Source organism: Oryzias melastigma, linkage group LG24, assembly GCF_002922805.2.
Source record: "Oryzias melastigma strain HK-1 linkage group LG24, ASM292280v2, whole genome shotgun sequence".
Taxonomy (NCBI): Eukaryota; Metazoa; Chordata; class Actinopteri; order Beloniformes; family Adrianichthyidae; genus Oryzias; species Oryzias melastigma.
The window spans coordinates 10,267,508-10,285,279 of NC_050535.1; the positions used below are offsets into that span (position 1 = coordinate 10,267,508).

A 17,772-nucleotide genomic window follows, 5' to 3' on the forward strand; every position below is an offset into this window, starting at 1 on the left:
TAAGACTTGGTGGGCTTCATAAATTTGTGCTTCAGTCATCATTAAAAAAAATCTTTTTTGAGGTTCTTGGATCACGAACAGTGTTGAAATCTTCAATATTTGAATAAAAGAGTAGGTTTTCAATATGCAATAAACAGAATGAATGATTATCTATGTCGTCCTCTGAAACGTTCAGAGCTTTGGGGGAAACTGTTGGTTATTGCAGCCATTTTAAACTGCTTTTAAGACGGAATACATGCAGGAATACATGCAGTTTTGATACAAGTTCCCAGATCAGTACTCAGCACTTCTGAGATCATATAAAGTCTTCAGAAAACTTGCTGCAATCAAACCCCCTCATGCAGAATATTAGTGCTTGTTCTTTTGCAGCACCTGAAATATTTGCCATTCACACAACAGTGATTTTTAGCTTAGAAAGCTTTGAGGAAAAGACAGTTTTTGCATTTTTATCTACTGAGAGAGCAAACATTAAAAACTGGTGTTCAGTTCAAGTGACCTACAGTGTCTGATACTGTTACCATTATTTCACTTCAAGGAACTTCAACTTTCTTCAACTAATTTGATGTTTTCACTTGGCAAATTCAGCAGTTAATACCGCTTTTTAGTTAAACTCATCAATTTTAACCTTTTAAAAAAGCTAGTAAGCTAGTTTAGCATTTAGCTTGGGCGTAACACATTCTGCTTGCTCATTGTTTCCTAATTTTAGGCAAATTAATTTAGCTTTTTTAGCATTTGTGTTTGCAATTTAAAGAGGTAATATTGCCTTTTTTTGCATTAGTTAACCTTTTTTTTTTTTTTCTTAAAAAGAACATTTGTAATGCTAATTTAGCATCTAGCTTTGGCATAACAGTTTCAGCTTTTAGCACTTATTGGTGATTGTTTGGCAATTTTATACAAATTATTAGAAGTTTTTTAAGCATTTGTCATTAACTTTGGTCACTATAATTACCTTTTTACATTTTTTAAAGAAAATTTGTTATGCTAGTTTTGCGTTCAGTTCAAGTTATTTAACAATGCTAACTTCTAGTTTTTAGCATCTGCCATCACTATTAGAGCTGTGTAAGCATTTCCCTTTGTATTTTTAGAGCTGATAATGCTTTAATAGTATTTTTAAAAACTTTTAAAATTAGTTTTGTATAAGTGTTTTAACAATATTTTGTGCTTTTGGTGTTTTCCTTTGTATTGAAATTTATGCAAAAACATTGAGCTATTTTATAATTTCTTGGCATTAAAAAGGTTTATCGTTGCCTGTTCATCTTTGATGATCATTAAACTTTCTTATACATAGAGCTTTAACTGCTAATTTCATATTTAGCATGTTTTGTGGCTCTTTGGATACCTTTTTGAACAGTTTTTTGTTTTAGCTTCTTTTCCCTCACTTCAGCCAATTATCATTTAGCAAAGCCTTGAGTCATGAGTCTCAATTTGAGCTGTTTATCCATAGGGGTCACTCTTGTTATTTAAAGTATTGTGGGGTTTTGTGTTGCTGAAATACAGGACTGTCAAGGTTAGGAATTGACTAAATGATTTTTCGTTGTGCTCTTGAGCAAATGCATTTTCTTAACATTACATGGACATAAAGGACGATCTTAGAATGTTTTTACCCTTAAATTGCTCCATTAAAGCTTTAATTTTACTCAATCTGAATGAGCTGATTCTAATGCATAAAAAAGCTGTCTCATAGATTGCCTCCAAAGCACAGTTTGTCCAAAGAAGCTTTCATTTATATTCACAAATTGGTTTCATGTATACATTGGAAATAAATAACCAGTGGAAACTGCAAGAACTTTTAATGATTCACCTTAATCCTCTCATCAAAGGAATCATCAAATAGGATTTTCAGCTCATATCATGTTGAGCATTTGTAAAGCTTGTTGACTCGAAGTATGTCGATGTCCGACATCCCCACAGTTTGGCCAATGGCAACGTTGGGGTTAGGGATGGGGGTTATGGTCTCCTTTCTGTCTTTTCCAAAGGCAGTTCTACAAAAAATAAAAACAAAAAAACAGCATTGTGGTCAATATTTGTCACCAAATTTAAACTATAGCATTTTCTGGTCAACCGTACCTTCCATAGTGCATAATGGAGCCATAGTCATATGGGGTGCCCTGATTGTTGGTATCCATCTTGTCAAAGTTATGGGTGTAATCTTAAAGTAAAACAAAAAAATAGTAATAAAGTATTCAGACTCCAGCTGTCATGTATCTGTCATGTCTATTCTAATGCTACTGAATGAGTTTAGGACCTAAAGATGGTGCCATGTGACTGGTGGATCTCTTAGTTTGGTCTTATTTGCATCGTGCTGCCATGGTAACAACTGAATAAAAATGTGGTTTGTCCTAGGTTCTTGTCTTGGTTGATCGTGGCGTTACGGGAAAATAGTTTGTTAGCATCTGCTCCATGGGAGCTCAAAAGGTCATAAAATGAGCAGTTCCTGTTGATAAACAATAGAATGAACATTGGTTGTGGACTAAACTTTTTCCATACGAGTTTCTTACATTCAATGATGTTGTCCCAGTTGATTTTTATGTGCTGGTCGCGGTCGCTCCGAGTGTGTTCGTGGTAGAAACCCAGAGCATGCAGCAGCTCATGCTGGATGACGCCATGCTTTATGCAGCCAAACCGCTGCAGCGCCACCACCTGTTTGTCTCCAACATAGCCCATCATAGACTTGCAGCTAAGAAAGGAAACACAATGTAAGCCAAACTAGATATGTCAGCTGGGTTTATGTCTGATGGTATTTGAAAGAAGTGATCGACCTTCACTAAACACTGGTGTTAATAATAATAATAATAATAAAAATGACCTAAATTTATGTCATATTGTATTTCCTTACTAAATGACCAATACTAGATGTGACAAATCTCAGTATTCAAACTTTTCAAGAACCATATTTTTGAGACCAGGTACACTTACTATACTTTATCTAAAATTAAAAGGTGTCTTATTTTGGTTGTCCCTATCGGCCTGGATCTGATATTTGATGGAGCACAAGGCTCAAATATCTGTCCAATTTTTTTTTAAGTACAACTTTCGTTAAAAACGAAGCTGCATCTCTTGATGTTTTGTTGGAGAATTATGGGTACTGTAGTCAGGAGCCTGGCTGAGGGATATGTACTAATGTCCAACATAATGAACTGAAAAAGTGACAGAATTATTTTTTATTTTATGTGTTACAACTGGATGATTTTGAGAGTTATTGTCAATAAAATTTTGATTTATCTTATTATTATATGATTATTGCAGATAAAAGATGCACATAAGAAAAACAACAGTTTGCTATTAAGCTCTCCATCAACTTCTCTAACCAATCACCTTTTTCTTGGCTCTTTGTGGCATTCTGGGTAGTGTAGTCAAACATGTTATGCGACTTTTGATATCTTACGGTGTTTTATGGTCCAAACAAATGTCATAATACATGTTTCCTTGTGATTTTCACTAATAAAGTAATCAAACTCGTCTCTTTGCCTACTTTCCTCAGTAATGTCGACACATTTAATTTTATAACTATACAGCTTCTACTCCCCTTTGGGTTTTTTTTCTGCTGAAAAACACAAACCACTGTACATCCAAAGCCAAATCACTACAATTAGAAATGGCCATCTCTTTATTGGATAGAAGCCATATGACACCACCACCAATATTACCGTGGGAACCGTGACCTGCTGCACAACATTTAGGGCACAATTCAATTAATTCTGACCGATCACATGACTCCAGTAATGAGAGCCATTAGTAATAGAGAAATGAGGAGGTATACAACCCTGCTGAGCATCAAGGCCCTTTGCTAAAGACGTGGTGTTGGTTCTATAAACATCAACTTCTACAACGTGAGATCCTGAGTTTGGAGATTGTTTATTTCAAGCAATCAAAACAAAGATAAAACGAAATAGATCTTAATCTTAAAGAGACATATTAGTTCTTATACACTCATGTTGACACTTTGAAACGATTAAATAGGAAGTTTGTCCAGAAGTAGTTCAATCAGTTGCTTGATAAAAAGTGGAAGGAAGCGAACTTATATAGTCACCCCTATTATACTTTACTGAACTTACCCAAACCTGGGTTCAAGGCTCAGGTAGGCCCTCTCGTTGTTGCGTGGAACAAAGTGAACGCAGGTTTTTGCTGCAAAGTCCTTCATGGCGTTCCTAATGGTTTCCTTCTCACTCTCCTCTGAGGTGTTAGAGAACAAGTTGAGAAGATTTATTCATGTTTCTTCTTAATAATAAAAAATAGAAAACCATCCCACCGTAGTCATTGCTAACTTCATAGGGAACCTTCACGATCCCGTTGGAAGACTTTGGCCAGTGGCAGCTATCTGGATTACCAAGGCACTTCATGGCATTCCTGGTTTTGGGAAGAACCAGATCTCCTTCCAACAGTTCCTCCAGAGATTCTGTCAGAATACAACCCGGTTAAGAAGATCTCCTGTTACCTTCCCAAGTTTTTAAAGTAGGGATTTGCGTCTCACTGTTGTTCATTCTGAGGATGGTGGAGGACACGTCCTCCAGTTCAGACTCATCGGTTTCCTCCTCTGATGACTCTTAAAAAAAGCAGAAGTTGTGATGACTCAAAGTCAAACCGCATGGCGTTTGGGACGATTCCGTCACTTACTGTTTTCTACCTCCTCCTTCTGAAAGAGAACAAAAAATCGGAAACCAATTTGTTAGCTTGACTGTAACATAACTACTTTAATGAAATGCTGGCGTATCATTCATTACACAGCGTTAAAAGCTCCAAATTGAATCTCTTACTTCGTCAGTTTGAGCGTTGCTGATGCTCAGGAGCAGCAGCAGCAGCACAGACGCTTTGGTCAGCAGGTCCATTTTTCTCGGTTGTTGATGTCTCAGACGCTTCACCACTCCGTCCAGTCCAGTCCAGCAAACTGAAGAACTGTCGAGGAGGGGGGCTGGTATTTACAGCCGGTCGAGGTGTGTCTGTGCACACAGATTAACAGAGGGCTTCCAGCAGGTGTCGTCTTAGAAGGGAGTGCCTTTCCCACCCATGTTTTCTGTTTCCACATGGAGATAATCTCATTCTGGCAGGATTACGGTTGTCTGCGGGCTGCCACTGATTCTGAGCATCATGTTTCATGGATCTCTTGCTAACCAGCGGGGAGTCAGATCACGATACCCGGGCTCGCCGCTTATCGCCAACGAATGCAGCGTTTAAAGCTCACACCTGCCTGGAGTCAGTAAACTAGCAGCTGACAGGTGGAGGGTGATACTAGTGATTCCAGTGTTTAATCAAGAGATTAAAAGAAGTATCCTCCTAATGTGGATGGGATCATTTGCTGAGAACTCAGAATGCATTCTGAGAAAGTAGTAACTTGGGTTGTTGCCTAAAGATTTTGAGGATTTTGATGGGTGTTCTAAGAACTCAAACAAACATTGGTACATTTACATATATTCATTTTAGAAGTAAAAATTGACTAATTTTTCAGTTTGAAATAAGGAAAAAATGATTATTTTTAAAAATAGAACTGTTACGCAGTATTTTCCTCAATACAAGCCACACTTAAAACCTTTAATTAAAAAAAATCCAATAGTGAGCCTTATAATCTGGAGCACCTTATATATAGATTAATTCTGGTTGCGTTCAAAGGGATTTTGAGAGTTAAACCGTCAAATTGTTGGCCTGTATTATATATATATATATATTTTAAGTGTAAAAATGGTTGGGTGTATTGTGAATGCACTAACGCAGGTAACATGTAGTGGTGTTGGATTGTGGATTTTTTTTTTACCTGTTGCAAACACGTATGGGAGTAACACCGCGGAACCAGCTGTCTGCTCATTTGTGACAGCTTACCTATGACAATTTCTGTGCAACCTAATGCACCTTACACTCCTGTACACCTTTTATGTGTATATATATGACATATATGTTTTACATTAATGACAAAAGTTAAAAAATAGACCATTTATTTATCTGGTAGTGCAGAAAATACAGAATTTCGTCTCAGCTCAGCTCTCCTGAAGTGTTTTGCTTTTTTTTCTGCAGAGCCGTGGCACCAATATCCTTCAGGCTTTTCTTTTATTTCATTCAGCTTTCATCAGCAGGTTTGGGGCTAAACAGTCAAGTCAGAGGTGTGTGGACACAGGTTGGACGTTCTCATAATGTTAGAGGATGGAGCACCTTTGATCTGGATTGTGTGGAAGCATTAGTTGGAGCCCCGGACTGTTTCTGTCACTATTTTAGCCTTTTTGATAGTAGATTTTTCCTTGTACAGCCTGTAGCTCAAAGAAAAATGACCAGCGTTGATTCCAACATGAGAAAATTGCTTTAAACACAATCTATATGAGTCTATAAGTACAAGACAAACTCAATCCCTCCACCTTAAAACATGAGGTTAAGCGATGGAGCTGCAAGAATCAAGATAATCTGGATGTATTGTTGCTGAAGCAAAGTTGAATTGTAATGCATTGTTAACAGAAAATTAATGTCATTAGAGGTTCATGTGGTTCAGATGATGTAACAACCACCAATCAACATTTTGTTTAATTAAAGCAAAGACAAAGGCATCCGGTTACACGCGGATCTGCCCACCTGCCAATGCAATCATGCCCTAATTGTGCACAAATCTGAGCTCTAATAACATCAAAACAGCAAATAAAAACAAAAACACACACACAGCTGCTGTGAATAGAAAATAAATCAAGGAACATTACGTTTTTAAAACCAGATATACTATTTGTTAACCTGCAAGATCTGAAACAGGGGTTTGAAACCTTTAGCAGTTTAAGAGCCATTCTGGGGGATTTCTAGGAGCCACAAAATCGTATTTTCCCCTTCAGAAAAAGATGAGAATTATTTTTACTTATAGTATTGTTACTATTATGATCAATGCAAATACATTTGTTTTTTTTAATCATATATAAAACAGAAACATAAAGAGGAAACAGCCTTTTTTCAAAATATGAATTAGGTTTTAATTCTTTAGGGAAGGTCATGCTGTTCTTTCAAAATAAAAGACATCCTGTACCACATAAAATCATCTCAATGCAGGAAATGTAGGGATAATAAAAAATAAACACACAAAAACATTGGTTGTGGTGGATCTCAACCAGAAATTCATAAATCTAAATACAAAATAAATAAATCAGAGCAAATGAAGTGACCCTTGTCATGTTTTTTATAATTAATATCCGTGATTTTTTATTAAAAACAGAAAGTGCACCTTAAATTCCGGTGTGTGAATTCTGGTTATGTGTACTGACTTCAGCTTGATTTTCTGTGGTAAAAAGCACTCAAACATCTACCAAAATGTTTCAGTTTTGGTCAACTATAAAGCCAAACTGCTTGATAGATTGTTGGAGCATTATGAGTACTGTAGTCAGGATCCTGAAGGAGTGATACCCACTATCCTTCAACTATTTGTGAAAGAGTTGAAAAACATTTGACTTTTATTTATCTTTCTTAAATCTATAAGATAAACCTAAAATATGTTTCTTTTTCAAATTAAAACTTTTGTATTTTTCTTTAGAGAGGCACAATGGAGGGGTTAAAGAACCGCGTTCTTTCTTATTTTTTTGTGTCTCATACTCTGGTGCAGAAAATAGGAACATTTATATTTGGTGTAAAATTTAACTTTTTTAAATGGGAAAATGTTGCCCATTTGAAACCAGCCTCCAGTGGTCATTTGAGGTATTGCAACATTTTCAGATTTAGAATTTGTGAACCCATTTGTGATTTGAACCGGCAGCATCACTTAGCTGACGCGTTCCACCCTACGTCACATTTATGACCTCTATTTTCCCAGAGCCAAAGTCTCAGCGAGTGCATCTAACAGCTGCCGGATGTGTTGACTCGGACAAAACTCTGGGCTTTTTGCAGATTTCACAGTGTTTGTTCTGAAGCGCAGAGAACATACGAACGTGTGTTGGTCTTTGTGTATGCGCTGCACTTAAAGCTGTGCCTGTCCGACTCGGTTGATCTGCACTAGTGCACATGTAATCTAATTTGTGTTTAGAGTCGCGGCTCAGCACAGTAATGCTCAGTGATGTATGGCCTCTCCGTTTGCTCGAACTTCATCTCTAATGCTGCTTTAGAACTACATTTGAAATGAAAAAAATGTTTTTAATGCTTAGCAACTGGAGGAAAAAACATCCATATACAGTTGAAGGGCAGTACGTGACCATCTCTGGCATTACCTTTACCTTTTACCTCTTCACAAAAGCACAATGTTGTCAAGAGGTTTAGATTTTCAGTTCCAGTTTTCGTCATAATATTTTGTCCTTGGGGTTGCAGATCAGGTTTGCTTCATGTCTTTGTCATTCGTGTTTTCAGTTGGTCGATTTCCACCTGTGTTGCCTCCCGTTCTGTCTTGTTTTGTTGATCTGCTGTCAGTCCATCTTTGTATCTTCAAGGGGATCCTTGAAAACTTCTGTGCTTCTCTTTTGATTTGGTTTATTATTTTTTTTCTCCTCCTCTTCTCTGCAGGATAAATAATGTAATTTAAGTTTCATTTCGAGCTTTGCAGCATCACAAATCCACTTCGCTTCCCACTGGAGTGTGCGACTTAATGAAATTAGCCCCGAAATGCAACCTGTGACAATTTAATACGACTACAACACAGCAAATAACTCTGCTCCCCAAGAAAAACCCTAAAATCAAAGCATGAGTCACAGAAATCAACATTTTTTGAGCCCCATCTTGTGATTGTAGATAGAGATGGATAGAGACGGCATTCTAGCTCTATGGTTGTTGCCATGTGGGCTACAAGCTTGTTGGAATAGTTAGGTCATTGAAGAGGTCCGATAAGAAAGTCTCAACACCACCAATAGGGCTCTTTAAAACCTGCAAGGACACAAAAGAATTCTTTACTAGTGCACTTTTGTCATCTATCTTCCTGTTCTTCAACAATCACTACCTGTGAGTAACCCACTTTAACATACTTAAAGGTATCTGGACTGTAAAAAAAGAGTATAATTTTGGATTTATATAAGGCTTTTGTTCAAAAAAACGATTTGTGTTTCTTTTGTTGTTGTTTTAGAATTTATAGAAAAGAGAAGAGCATTGAACCTATAGCTTGGACACACCTCCTCCCATCATCTGTTATAAATAAGTTTAACAAACTGTCAGCCTTGGTTAACCCTTTTAACACTGGAGCTTTAGCTCTAGAATAGACATTCTTTCGATTACTGTAACTCCTCAATCGCTACAATTAACGTGATTTCATAGGATCCTGAAGTAGAGAAAAGCGGTCTGAGCCTAATATGGATATGGGCTGATATCAGCTGATTCTGTCGTAGAAAACATTGGCTTTGCACCAGCATGCAACACTTAGTAAAGTACTGACGTAAAGTGTTGCATATGGATCGTTGAACGCAAATGGTTGAAGAGTCACGGTATGTCAAAGAGCGTGTTATTTATGTGTTCTGGTTAAAGGTTACATTTTTAAGACAACTTTGGGAGGTCCATATTAAAGAGACAGTGGCTAAACTATCAACTTTCAACTGAAATCTCATTACCAGGAAATTTTGTGATGCCAAATATTGGGGTATATTTGTATAGCGCTGTCTACCCTCCTCAAAGGCCCAAAGTGCTTCACAGTCCCATTCACCCACACATTCACACCAACCTCCTATCAGAGGCAATGTGGGGTTCAGTGTCTTGCCCAAGGACACTTCGATACATAGGGTGGCAAGGCGGGAATTGGACCTGCAATCTTCAGATCAGAGGTCAACTGCCCTACCGCTACACCACGGCTGCCTCATTGCATCAACATTGCATAGACCTATAAACGGTGGCCCAGTTATATTGATTGGAACCAATGAAAGAAGAAACATATCTCTGATAATTCACAAAGTGGAGAAAATTCTTTCCTCTGAAGATCTGTTTCTTGGATTTTCTTTTGATTAGACAGGGTTGGTTAGTATTGATTATAATTTGTTGAAATTGCGTTAAGGCCAGAGACCAAGAAACCTCTTCATGGAAACAAAGATTGGTCGGTTGCTTTGGTTAGACTAACCATTGGTCTAAACTACTGATGGTTGGTTTGGCCAACAATTGGACAGTCCAACAAATGATCAGAGCAATGATGGGTCAGACTGATTAGTCAAGCCAACAATTTTCAGAAATAAAACTTATATCATAAGAGTATCAAATGAGTAGACTACCGTTGGTGTCATAGGATAACGCTGAGTATTAAAGTGAGTCAACAGGACTGTGTACATTCAGGAAATCCTCTTCTGGGCTGTAAGATGTTTGTGATGTTCTCGGTTTCAGATTCCATTACTGAGAAACAGTAATCCACCTTTCCAATGTCAACAGCTTCTGCTTTGCTGTGTTTACACCATTTAAAAAGCAGCTATGGTCTGAGTCAGGCCTCAGGTCAGCACAATCATTTAGTTATTTTTTGGCTCTGCCAACATATAATTACCAGTATATGGTAGTCCTCACATGATGGATGTCTTCTGATGTGTAGTTCAACACTTTCAGGAGTGGGATCTGTGATGGAGCATGACGGGGAGCAAATGGACTTTTTGCTCTTTCTTGCCGAGCACCAAATGAAGTGATGTGGGTTTTTCTTTTTTTTGTCTGTACTGTGAAACATCTGTGTCCAACATTAATGGGCAGAAACCAATCCACAACAAAAACAAGAATCTTGATTGTTATGTTCATGTTATGTTGTTGTATTTTTATATCTCCTGATAATTCGGATATTTCTTCAGTTTCAAATGCATTTCCACTCTGACCCGCATCTGTACAGAGAGTCAACATACAACATTCTATTGCAAGCAGAGAGAAACTCACTGAATAGCATCTAAAGTGGTATGAATTACAGACGTGCGGAGGCATTACTGTAATTATGCAATTGATCAGGTCTCAGCCAGTTTGCACAGTCCATTCAGAAGATAATGATGTGATTGGTGACCCATGGAGCGCTTTATACGGCTGTTTTGAATGCTACACTCTAAAAAAGTCTGAAGAAGAACATGTGAGGAAGCTCAAGACTGTTTTTTCAACCGTTTGTTTAATTTGAGGTGGATTGAACTTTCTGGGCCACCGTTATTTTCGTTCAGCAAACGCAGTTGTAGATACAGACTCTAAAGTCATTTTGCATGGAGGTGTCAGGACTTTGGATCTATCTTAAAAGCATTCCCAGTGGTCTTTTTAGTCGTTTTTAGACAGAAATGCAATTTTTATTCTTTAGAAAAGTCTCTTAGAGTGAGAAAAATTGCTACAAGAAATGTTAAAACACAATTTTCATTAGTGGGTCTTTATCTTTAACCAGTGTCTATTTTGCATGACTTAAACACATCGCTGTTTCCTTCTTTCTCCCTCTCTGTGGTAAAAGTGTGCCTGTGTAGACACCATAAATGCCTTCTGCCGTCCCCTACTTGTCGTTTGCAGTTGTTTTGCATAATCGCATCAGCTTTGTGTGGCGCTGCGCCTTTGCAGACAACGGCGCTGCCGTCTACGATTTACTTTTCTCATTGTGTCCTCACACAAATGAAATTACTGCAACATGGAAGGAATTTACTCTACACACAATGAAACTTGATTCAACAGTTATCAGGCATCAGGTTATTTGTTGTGTTTTCAATTTGCCATTAGCGTATTAGCATGCAAGCAAAAGAGTGTCGAGTTAATCTCAAGTTTTAAAGGAAAAGACACAAGAGTCTGTTCTTTCCAGCTTTGTCGTATTGTCAGGAAACTGTGCTCTGGTACCACCATCTACTGGTTTGCGTGGTGAATGTTAGTGAAAGAAAGGTTGCAAATTATCTTAACATTGCACAGAGGTGATGTTGTTAAAAGTCAGGGGTGGTTTTGAGAAATTTTTTGTGGATGTCCAGAGTGAGAGGGGCACATTTATTTTTCTTTCTTAATAGTGGTTGACCCATGTGGGTGCTGTGGGTTTTTGAGTTGCGCTGGAAGGTTCGTAGAAAGGAGAGCCTTGTCTTAAAGGGAGTGCAGGTTTGTCTTGCAGTTCTTCTGAGGCTTGTACGACCACCTTAAGGGACGTCATGAAAATGGACAAATCATTCTCATCCCCAAGTCGTTACATGCTGACGTTTGTTTAAGGACCCCTCCACATCACTTTTTGACGTTTTAGAAGTCTCCAACTCGTCGTTTTTTGACATTTTGGTTGTTTGTACAATCAAGGGTCTGCAGTACCGGATGTGGTACCCGACGTGGACAGTAGAGGTACCCTAACACGGCACTGGAAGTAGTACCGGCCCCGAATCGTTACCAAACGCGGTACCAGGTGCAAACCGGGCCTGAATGCGAACTGGTACCTGGTTAGGGGATCAATAATGGGTTAGGATTTGAGAAAAGGTACCACTAGACAAAGAAAGAGTGGAAGTGCACGCTCCACGTCCAACCCTGATCCCAGTGGGAGCAAACCTTTCCCCAGCCATCCCTGATCCCAAATGCCACACACCTAAGTGTTCAAAAATTGGACTCTCAGGTCCCTCGACTACATGTATTGCCAATAATGGCATTTCTGTGTGCCTTATATAGGTGTCTGTGCAGGTAAATTAGTTTCAAAAATAAGCACATTTGTTTTCATTTTCATTTTGAATTTTCTTCTTAGGGTATCGTACTGGACCGATTTTTGGGGACCCATGATTTAATGGGAACAGCCAGCAAATCAAAAATACGACAAGTAGGGGACACCCAAAATGTCTGTTTTTGACACAGAAGGGTCCTTAACCAAATGTCAATGTGGGGGTGAAAACGTGTTGAACTGGAACATACGCTGGTTTGTGCGCATGGTTGATGTATCGTGAAGTTTTTGTTAGCGTAATGTAGGTTTCTGCACTTTTCACATACAGGCGATGCTGTCGTACGGTGCACGGATGCCACGCTCTAAGTGCAAGTAGTTGCTCCTTACTGACCGTGCACAACTGCTCCATTTAAGAGGTGTGCATGTGATACATAACTGCCTATAGGATGTCCACACAAACTATATTCTGCGATTTCCTAAATTCTAACAGTCAGGGTGGATTTATCACTAGAACAGAACTGACAGGGCCTTTCCATGCACAAGTTTCGAGGAGGTTGAAAGAATGAAAAATCTGTTTACCTTGCCAGCGTCTGACTTACTATACATTAACCTGCTGTAAAAATGTTTGCCACTACCTGTCGCCCACAGTATGCCTGTAAGTGCATGAACATTTTCACTCTACGAGCTCGCCTAGTGGTCTATAATCTTAAAATTTTGTGGGGGCCACATGTGCTCCATTCTTATATTTCTATCTAATGTAAGTAATGACTATTCTGTTTCTTTTGACCATTAGAAGTGTGTTTAGCATGCTGTGTAAATGTGTATTCTGCTGCAACAGCTAAATTTCCCCTGCTTGGGTAGAATAAAGTATGTTTCTATTCTATTTACCCATTTTTCACCCACAGACAAACCATATCCAGCCATAAGGACAGTTAAGGCTACGGCATAAATATCACATAACTAAAATCATAACCTGACTAAGGCAGCCACTCCTTCATACGACCCTCCACAGGCCCGCACAACCACAAAACCTACACTATCTGTATGTGTCAACCCCCCATTATGGAGCTTGTAACTCAAGCCTGATTTCCTCTGGTCCATCAGCGGTGCGTCTCCTTTGTGTTGTATTAACACAAAAAAGAATAGTCTTTGATTGGAATGTTTGTATCGCCTCCGTCATGTCTGCACCTGACTACTGTCGCACAGGAGTTCTAGATCCACTTGGTTGATGCATAGATTTCGAGGCAAAAATCTGGAGAAACAGGAAACAGGTCCAGATTTCTATATAAGAATATAAAAAATGTTGTTTTACATTTTTTTGATGTTCCCATGCCATTACGCGGATTAATACTTCCGTCCATTTTCGCCATGGATGACGAAAGTTTAATTTTGAAAGTACAAAAATATAACATTAAGGACTCAGTGAGGAAGAAGAGGGCATGGAGTCTGATTGCCAACGTTTTGGAGGAACTACTCAACACAGACCAGATACTCAACGTAAACTAACTGATGGTTGTGAGACTGACCCCTACGTAACACAAGGGAGACCCACCACAGATGAACCTAAGGCTTTAGAATGTAACTCCTGATGTGGACCTGTCAGGTTCGCCACTGTCTCAGTGGTGCCCCCTTTAGTCTGGTCCTGGCAGGTTCAGGACGCTGAGGTGTTGATGCTTGAGGAGATCCAGCCACCAGGTTGTGCTGTGGGCCCAGCTCGGACAATCGGTCCGTCCACAGAGGCTGCACCCAATTATCAGCCAGCTTGTTTGGCGAGGAGCACCCAGTCTCAGAGTGTCTGCCAGGTCCTCTGTGATCCGCCGCCGCCACCGACCCTCAGTACCAGTGCAGAGAGGATGCTGGCGCTCGTCAGCCGACCACGCGAGTGTTGAGCATAGTTTTGGCCTATCAGTGGATAACTGCTGTGCGGCGGCAGCCAATCTGTGCTTTATCCTTCCCTACAGATGTCCGATTAGTGCTGTTTAGGGACATCAAACCGCCACGGCAGCCTCTGTTTGCCAACATGGCTCATAAAAGGGAGAAAATAGATTGACGTGGAAAAAAAATAAAGTCATTTTTGATTGTGGCTCAGCTGCAATACATTATGTCTGACTGCTTTGAGGGAAAAATACAGTTTTCTCATTTGGATTGACTCTATTCTATAAATGTCATCAGTCAGGATTTGGCTTGTTGACCTTCAGTTATTGTAAATTTTTTAAACCTTCAGCCTGTATTTACAGCTTTTACATAAAGTCACCTTTTTTATTTCAAATAAAAAAGTTAATATTTCAAAAATTATTCAAATTTAGCTTTCACATAAAATAACTATAAGCATGAAGACAAAAGCTTAATTTAGAATTGGGTGAAAAATGGGAGAACCTGGTCCAGAATTACAAAAAATGATGGGAAATTAACTCTAAATGCAATTCCTCTGATCTCCACTACAAAAACAGAATGTAAAAAGACCCTTGAATCAAGAAAAAAGTTATTATTTTCTGTCATGCAAGAAAAATAATCTTAAAGTTTTTCAAAAGAAAAATAATATTAGCTTTAAAAGAAAAGTGTATTTCCCAAGATACAAATTCTTGGAAGGAGTATTTTTTTCCTTATCTGATTGTTTTATTTTTATTTTTTTCACTTATTTCAAAGGAAATTGTCCAATTTTTAGAATTTTGTGTTATTTCTGGGGGCCTGTTTGTGAGGTAAAAATATATTTTATGTGTAATTTCAAAAGCTGCTCTTTCTTTCACTGCAAAAATGATGAAGGAGGCAGGTCAATTTCTTCAATGAAGGATTACTGAAAAAATGGTTTAATTTTGTCATGATTCAGAAAAATTCTAAAAGATTGTTTCACAATTCTGTATTCAGATTTCTGAGCATTTTAATGATTTTTCATACAGAAATTGATGTTATTTTTGGTGAAGTAATCCACTCTTTCTGTGTATCCCAAGACTTATATTCGGTCAGAAATTCAGATCTTTTTTTATTTAAAGATAATCATTTTCATTATTTCAAAAAATAATAAGTTTAAAAAATAAAACAACAGTTGCCAGTTTTTGTGCTTGAATTAAATTCAAGTACAAAAATATTTCTAGATGTAAGTAAGCAAATATGCATTTTTTTAAATGACAGTATATTAATACACAAAAAAAAATAACAATTGAAAAACTCAGCTCAACTGAGAGTTACCACCAGTTTTCACATTTTAGAATATTATTTAATTTTTTAGCTACTTTAGCAATTTTTGGCAACAAAATGTTGCCATATTTAGCTTCTCCAGATTGACTTAAAGTTTTCTTGTTTTTCTTTTATTGTTTTTGCTAAATTTGGTTGTTTTATTAAAATAACTCAATGATCAGGAAAGGTTTCAACCATTAGTTAACCACATATCAGATTAAAATGTGTGAACTATTTGCACTTTTATTTAAATACTGTCCATTTATTTGGCTTTTTTATTTGTTTTAAAAAATGTTTACGAAAGATATTTTAGTGAATAATCAGAGCATATTTAGCAGTTATTTTGGCATTTTTTGTCTCTATTTTCCATTATTTTCTCCAAAAAATTTAGATTGTTTTTTTCTGATTCAGCTCCAACAATTTCATTTGGCTTCTTCTAAAGTGCATACACTCCTCAACCGCATATATTGTGTTCATCTAATTTTATTTGAAGCAAGTTAGTTTCAAATTACATCATTAATTTTAATGTTGCAGTTTTACTTTAAGTGTATTTTAGCCTCAGTTAGCATTCACACGCGAATTCTCACAACAAATCCAACATTTCTGGTTCTAAATAATGTTTTTTGTGGGTTTTTGTCATCTTTATGTTGGACCATAAATGTGAGGTTATGCTCTAATATTTTATACAATGTTTTCTACACTATAAGCTGCATCTGTTTATAAGTTACAAATTAACCTAGCTTACAAATTAATGCAAAAATGTGACTTATATTCCAAAAAATACATTAATTACCTTCTGAGTTCTTCCCACTTATATATGTTGAAGAATCAGATTTTTCGCTAGATAAAAATGAAAATCGAAACATTAATATTTAAAAAGTGATCTCCAAAACCCTCTGATACGGAAACATGAAGAGAGCAGAACACATGGCAGCAGACTGTCCAGCTGTCTGCAGCTGAAGTTCATCTGAAGTGCTTGAAGTGCTGATTCCACATTCAGCTGAAGTCAGCAGCAGTGAGGATGGTCTGAGCGTGTGCTGAAAGTCTGAATAAAATATCTGCTTATATAAGTCCTCCTGGCTGTGTGTGGGCAGCAGCAGCAGCAGCAGCAGCAGTGATTGCGGCGACTCTTCCTGTGCCGCTCCACTTTCCGTGGCTGATGTTTCAGCACCACGGACAGCGCAGACTGCTGCTGAACAAAGGAAAGCTGCAGTGTTTGAGGCTTAAAGCTTTCCAGACTTTTTCTCTCCTGTTAAGGCCGTCGGTCCTCTTTTGTGTTCCTGTAAACCCCTGTGAATGGCCTTCGTGTGAGAAAACCCACAAAAGCTGCCATTTTCTTTCCAATTGAATAAACAGGCAGCCATATCTGCTAAATACCTTCATCTGTCCCAGTCAGTCTGTTCCTTTTGATTACAAGTAAAGAAGCTGTCCAATAAGCATGAACGAACATGCGTTTTCTGTGATGCCACAGTCTCCACGCACCCTCAAAGGCTTGTCTTTGTCAGGCGCGTGATGGATAAAGCGTGATGATGGGGAGCAGGAGGATCGATGCAGAAACTCGTTTACAACAGCAGCAGAGGCTGAGGAGAACACGCCAGCGCATTACACTATCTAATCAATACCCACACACACAACTCCTGATGTAATAATATGTATGAAGCTGCAGGGAAAACTATCTGAAGGCAGTCCAGAAAAGAATGACTTCACGGATGAGTTTCTCAATGACACAGCAGGGGAGACTGCTTTGGTGTCGGCTCACGTTCTCTGATTTTGAAGGGAGAGCCAAGAAGGAGATCCAACATCCAATCAAACTTATATCAAATTTGACTTGCAAACAGCTTCTCGTAATGTATATTTTTTTGCTTTAAAATAAATCACTTTTAATTTGTAACTTTTCTCTCCAATGTTATTTGAAGTACAAAACCTTCTGCGTCTCCACTTGAATCCAAACCAAATATGTTGCAGTATCTCAACTTATGTTGTTTCCTTGAGAGTTTCTTTTGAACATGGCCTTCGAATATAAGTCTTTTGGCGAGATTAAAAGTCTTTTCAATATACCCCCCTGTAAAAAGTCTACACCTCTGATTTAGAGAAATTCTGTTATTTTTGTAGTGTAGCTCTCTTTTCTCTTTCACTGTGAT

General features: G+C 38.1%; 2 protein-coding genes across 3 annotated transcripts in view; one reads left to right on the plus strand and one right to left on the minus strand.

The window, feature by feature from the left end:
- mdga2a (MAM domain containing glycosylphosphatidylinositol anchor 2a) overlaps positions 1-17,772 on the plus strand; it is a 215,292-nt gene that overhangs the window by 61,108 nt on the left and 136,412 nt on the right. The window lies entirely within an intron of this gene.
- On the minus strand, positions 1,774-4,881 carry LOC112157895 (low choriolytic enzyme). The gene is made up of 8 exons (XM_024290987.2): positions 4,755-4,881; positions 4,615-4,633; positions 4,472-4,543; positions 4,250-4,396; positions 4,056-4,173; positions 2,499-2,677; positions 2,068-2,149; positions 1,774-1,982 (listed from the first exon to the last, which is right to left on the minus strand). The coding sequence occupies exons 1-8, from the start codon at positions 4,824-4,826 to the stop codon at positions 1,850-1,852; spliced, it is 822 nt and encodes a 273-aa protein (XP_024146755.1). The 5' UTR covers positions 4,827-4,881; the 3' UTR covers positions 1,774-1,849.

Bases quoted from the DNA above. Each gene is read 5' to 3' on its own strand.
- LOC112157895 (XM_024290987.2), bottom strand. From the start codon at position 4,826: ATGGACCTGCTGACCAAAGCGTCTGTGCTGCTGCTGCTGCTCCTGAGC. The intron at 2,678-4,055 runs GTAAGTTCAGTA...TTCCTTTCTTAG, and splicing joins AGCCTTGAACCCAGGTTTGG to CTGCAAGTCTATGATGGGCT. The intron at 2,150-2,498 runs GTAAGAAACTCG...TTTTACTTTAAG, and splicing joins CTGGGACAACATCATTGAAT to ATTACACCCATAACTTTGAC.